The 6,000-nt window shown below is 39.2% G+C and overlaps 1 protein-coding gene across 1 annotated transcript in view; it reads left to right on the top strand.

The window, feature by feature from the left end:
- The first annotated feature begins 505 nt into the window (after positions 1–505).
- Positions 506–6,000, top strand: part of LOC124798803 (monocarboxylate transporter 9-like) — a 66,326-nt gene continuing 60,831 nt past the window's right edge. Inside the window, exon 1 of the mRNA XM_047262333.1 lies at positions 506–632. Coding sequence (XP_047118289.1) covers positions 506–632 — 127 coding nt within the window. The remainder of the gene's footprint in view (positions 633–6,000) is intronic.

Here is a 6,000-nt window from a genome sequence, read left to right as displayed (position 1 = left end):
CTAGCCCTCGAAACCTAATAGCGTCAGGGTCGGAAAAGAACAAGAGCTGGCCGAGGGTGGCCAGATAGGAAAGATAAGAGTGAGGAGCCTGGCATAAGTAAGTGGAAGCAATGCCAGGACTCAGCTCGGGGCCCCGTGGTCGCCAGCCACGTATCACTAGGTGTGACTCCCTGAGGTCTTCTTTGTGTTACGATTCTTTTTCCGTCAATGTAGAAGTATTAGGAAGTGATAATTAATCATTTTCGTTACTAATATTGCTGTAAGGTAATACATAAGTTATGTCTGAGTTTTCATAACATCAGTGCTTCGATACAACTCAGAAAAGAGCGTTAGGAAAGAAACTGCAAACTCTGCTGCCGGTGGTCTGTAGGTACCAGTCAGGTAGCTACTCTTGCAGTTTTCATCTTTACAGGTCTTCATTGGCTCTTCTTGATATCCCACTCGCCTTGCTTTCACATGTTATTGTCATTCTCAGCACCATCGTGTTTTCTGTGTTACACACCAGATGACCGGACAGTGCCTCGTGGCAACTTTCAGCCTGCTGTTTGGAGACAAGCTACAGTCACTGGGCCTCAACACGACCAGCGCTGCCGTCATCTTGAACACCATGATGGCTGTGATGCAGTTCTCCGGTGAGTCTATTATGAAATGCAAACACTGCTTCAAGTCTTATTGACAGAAATAATTTTGGAAACCTGTTTCACTTGAAACAGAGTCTGCAGAATATGGATGGTAGAAAGGGATGGTATCTGGGTACAAAATACGAGAAATTACAAATTAAAATAAATGAACAAATCTCTGTTGCTCGAAATTCATTTGCAATTGGAGTGAGTTAGTTTGCACAGAAGTCTGAGAATAATTTTCAGCGCTTTTTGATGTTATTGAGATTTCTATAAATATCGTTATTTTTCAGTCGTGTTGCGTTTATTATAAAAAATTACTTTTATAAACGAATAAATACTGCCTTACAAAACATATCCGTAGTTAGTATGAAACAAGAAAACATTAAAAGAAATTTGGCCATTAACTACAATGGAATAAGTTTCAGTTATATCTTCGGTAACTTTATTAGTTTAGCATATAATAACTTATATTAAAACTTATACAAACTAGGAATTGCACATTGGTGAGATGCACTGCATATCAATATCCATAAAGCATCCAAATACAAATAAATGGTTCAAATGGCTCTGAGCACTATGGGACTTAACTTCTGAGGTCATCAGTCCCCTAGAACTTAGAACTACTTAAACCTAACCAACCTAAGGACATCACACACATCCATGCCCGAGGCAGGATTCGAACCTGCGACCGTAGCGGTCACGCGTTTCCAAACTGAAGCGCCTAGAACCGCACGGCCACACCGGCCGGCATCGAAATACAAAATAGAAAAAATGAAAAGGGCTAAGTTGCACGCTACATAGGTGCAACCAAACTTATATACAAAGCATTTTATCCACATAAAGATTACACTGCCTGTCGAAAAAGTCTACACGTTACAGTAAACAATCTTCACTAACAAGCACACTGTGTTCATTGCATACATTGGTAGAACATTTTGGACAACACTGAGTGACTTTCCTTTACAGTTCACGTGGACCCAAACAGTGTCTTCCTTTACGTATTTTGATAAATGATGTTCATTTCTTGGTGATTTTTGTGGCCACATCTAGCCAGTGCTTGCAGGACTTGTCTTTGCAAATTTGGAATTTTGATTCTGAGTTCCATATGTGGATGAATAAAAAATGGTTCAGATGGCTCTGAGCACTACGGGACTTAACATCTGAGATCATCAGTCCCCTATAACTCAGAACTACTTAAACCTAACTAATCTAAGGACATCACACACATCCATGCCCGAGGCAGGATTCGAACCTGCGACCGTAGCAGTAGCGCGGTTCCGGACTGAAGCGCCTAGAACCGCTCGGATACCGCGGCTGGCGTGGATGAATAAGTTCTAAGGCCAAGTCTTTCAAGAAAATCCTTCTTTTACGTGATTTTCCATTGTGTTATTGTGGATGTTAGTTTGAGAATAAAAAGAAAGAGTCTATATCTGCACCAACCATTACATTAGCATATAAAACAAACGGACATCTCGTTGTATGTCTTTCGCAAGTGTAAGTACGTACCTTTTGGTCAAGAGAATCCCCACCCGATCTCTCGTTTATTCTTTCTGTGAATCTCATCAACTGTGGCAGCACTGCACTCTTATTGTTCTTTGGCGCCCTCTGAAAAACACTAGTTGCTCATCTATTGTGGTGTTCTCTCCTGGATATTCTCTCTCTGCATTTGCTTACGAATCGTTCCCACGCATTGTGAAAAGCTACCACATTATCATCTTGGCTCCTAGTTTGTCGGATGTGTCTATCGTCGAACCTTATTTCTTCAAACTTCTTTATAGACAGAGTTACCATATAAACAGGACTCCCAGTTGAGTCGTGGAATAATTTTCTTATAGGAACATTCCAGCATCTGTAACTGCCAGTTAATAGGAGCATTCCAAAAAATGTGTTGATTTCCACGTTTGTCACATTATAGCTGCTGAGCGTCGTCATTCCAGATTTGGGCAATGAACTATTTCATTAACAACTTTATTTGTGATGACGTAACTCCAAGCGTCTTTTGGCGTTTGTGTATTTGTTCCCCTAAAAGGACGTGGGGAAACTTTCATTATATTATGATTAAGCGTTCTGCTAGAAGGAGGTGGTCCTTTTCTTCACCGAGTCTCAGTGTGTCCGATAAAAAAGTTTGCAGACTTGGCTGAACTTGCTACGTTACTTGCATTTTCAGGCTGGTTTGTGCTTGGTATAATATTTGTGTTTGCAAGCTGAGGTGTACTTGCTATGTTATGTGAATTTTCAGGCTACGCTGCATTAGTAGGCTAGTCTATCCTTGGTAAGCCTACGTTATTTACAATCCAGAATTCATCACTACTTTGTTTAGATTCTGAGCTGCCCGACATAAGCCTATAAGCAGGATCAATTTCATCTTCAGAAGCAATACTAGATTCACATTCGTCCAACCATTCAGAAACAATCGTTGAAGAGTTGGGACCATCTACATTCATTGTATAAGCAGGTTGCTTTATTCGAGAACTGCTAGATGATTCCATACTGTAAGAAACGAACGTTTCGGTTGGAAAGGAAGTCTATATAGTTACTTTGTCAGAGAAAAAGAGAAGGAAGAAAAACACAGAAAGTAACTAACATAATTATTTACATCAGCTATGAAAGAAATTCCTTTCACTTCTTTCGACTTCAGAAATGAGCAGAAAGTCGATTATTGTTCTTGCTAGTCTAGTGGGTGAGCCAGTATAAAAATACCACACGTAACAAAATTCAAAGATTGGCAGAATATCGCTTGCTAAAGAATTAGATTACACCATGTCTGAAAATTCCTCTTCACATATTATGTGCATAGCATTTACAATACGCTTTTTCATACAATCGTTGCTATATTAAATACAATTTTATCATGTTTCTTAGTTCTATACATATTTTTAAGGATTACATAAGATAAGGTTAAATTATGTGTAATTTTAATATGATTAAACGCATGGTTGATTAACTCTCTGACCTTAAAGGCCCTGTCACACATCCAAGGGTTAAAAGTGAAATGGACCCAAAACATGTTTACCAGAAGTATATACCAGAATTGAAGGCAAACAGTGCGGTACGAGGCAATCACCTACTTCCTGCAAATGTAGAAGTCAGGTCGTTGCTTGTCAGGGTCAATGAGTTCGATGAAGTACCAACATATTTCACTTTGTCATACAGAACTTGACGGAAACCTTGGGATTAGGATTGTGTGTGAGGTGTAGCTGTTATAGACAAATCGACAGGACACAGAGACAGGAGGAAACCTGCCGATATGACATTCAAATTCTATAAAGACTAATGTTTTATAATGGAAACCCGTTCAAAGCCTGTAAAGACTGTTGTTCATCTAGTTTTGTGACAGGAAGTAATACGCACTAGTATCTCTGTGGTCTGAAAACAAGAAACCAGTCAATGGATGACGTCACGCGTTTTCCACAAGGCGTAAGAAGTTTTAAAGTCAGGTATCACAACAGCAAAGCACTCTGACTGCTTTTTAGGGTGATGAGAGCGTATTTCTGTGCACAGTACACGTTGCAAAACTGGAACGTACAATAACAAACGGGTTACAAATATAGATCACACGCAGTCAACAGAAATGATGCTACAGGCCGTCCACGGTATATGTACACTGGTATTTTATGCAGAGGGTATTTTTGTATGAAATCTGTAGATAAGATAAAAACGGTGCCCAAGACAATGGCTTACGATACTCCCACCGTTTTTTGAAACGCCGCTACTGAAGCGTCCTCAAACGGCTGGTGTATGTAAACATGCTGTGAATGGATTGTGTATTGAGTATATGGAATACAGAAGCACACTGAAAATGCAGATGATCTATCAGTATTGAAATGCTTCTTACAGTTTTGGGATAGTGTTGTCTCAGTAACAGAGAGGGAGATGGAAAGCGAGTTAGAATAGTCTGTACTCACGGATTTGTATAAGAAATCAAAACTAGAAAAGGTGTGAGGTAAGTTCGTTCTCACCGCTCACGTTCATTTGTCGATTGAGAAGTGAATGAGGGCATTAAAGCACTGTTGTATTTCGTCAAGGACACTAAATTAGCACAATACGAGTCATTGATGACGCATCAGAGGTAGTCTAAAGTGGACAGCTTGGGTTTCGCTCTAAATATATTAGGAGGTGTGCTAGCTGTAGCGTTAGATATGGACTGCAGGGAGAAGAAAGCGTCACAGGTGAATATGCTAGTGGGATGAATTATACAGCCGGGAAAGTGAATCTAGAAGGAATACATATATTTTGATACCTGGAAAGCAGAGCAGATAAAGGTCAGAAGTTCACGGAAGGCATAAGAGCAAGGACAATGACAAATGATCTTTTGTAAATAGCACCTGATGTCCAAGAATATAAAAATTTTGCTTACTTCTGAGTGTATTAAAATGAGTCTGATATTTGTAAAAAAAAAGCCTAGAAACGAATTACAACAGGCGCAAAGCATCAGAAGGTACGTGACAAGTGTTCGGATATACTCATAAGCAGTCCCTTTTGAACTTTAACACGTCAGATCGTAGTTCATTTCTCGTGTTTTCGATGATACGATTACTACTTGGTTACTGTGAACTGTATACATTGCATTATCTCAGATATTATATGTCAACGTTAACAGGAAGAGGGGTGTTGGTTTGACAACATTTTCCTAATGGTATCGGAAAAACTCCTCCGCTTTCAGTGGCTGGGAAATTTGGAAGTAGCAACATTAAAAACAGCAATTTCTGAGTGAAATCAAGCCATTCTACTGTTACTATATGCCAGGCTCTTGCAGAGCTAGAACATCGCTAAACTGTCAGAATGTTACATTCTTTTGCCCTTTGCACTTTCACGACCGTTTTTCGTGGACTGTGATAAAAGCAAATGATGATTCCCATAAAAAAACCTCTGGCCTATGTAATAGTATACGTTCTCTGCGCACGACCTTTTGCGTCAACAGTTATACGCAAAGTATCTTCGTGAGTACTTGTTATTGTACGTTAACGTTTTGCAACATGTACCATGAATTTTCAGTTGTGTGAGAGATGTTTAATATGTGTGAATGTCTGTATCGGGAGACTACTAGAAATCGTATATAAAAATATTTTTTCGCAAATTCGATATTAGCTACGCATAAAGAGTCATAATTATAAAATCGCACGTTATGTTCACAATTAATTATAAAATTGCACGTTGTTTATATATTACAGTAAAGGCAACAATTAATACTGCAGCTCATACATCGAAAACATCACACGCAAACAGGACAGTATACAGAAAAACGCACTTGAAAATGGGAATTATTTGCCGAAAACCTTCGTGAAAGAATTAAATAAGAGGAAATCGTTTCTGGCTGCTGAAAAAGCGATTTCCAAGGATATATTATTCTTACAGTTGCAGACTTTCACCAATCTTT

Source organism: Schistocerca piceifrons, chromosome 5, assembly GCF_021461385.2.
Source record: "Schistocerca piceifrons isolate TAMUIC-IGC-003096 chromosome 5, iqSchPice1.1, whole genome shotgun sequence".
NCBI classification, from domain to species: Eukaryota; Metazoa; Arthropoda; class Insecta; order Orthoptera; family Acrididae; genus Schistocerca; species Schistocerca piceifrons.
Note: the sequence above shows the minus strand (reverse complement) of the source record. Positions and strands in the feature narration are given on the sequence as shown.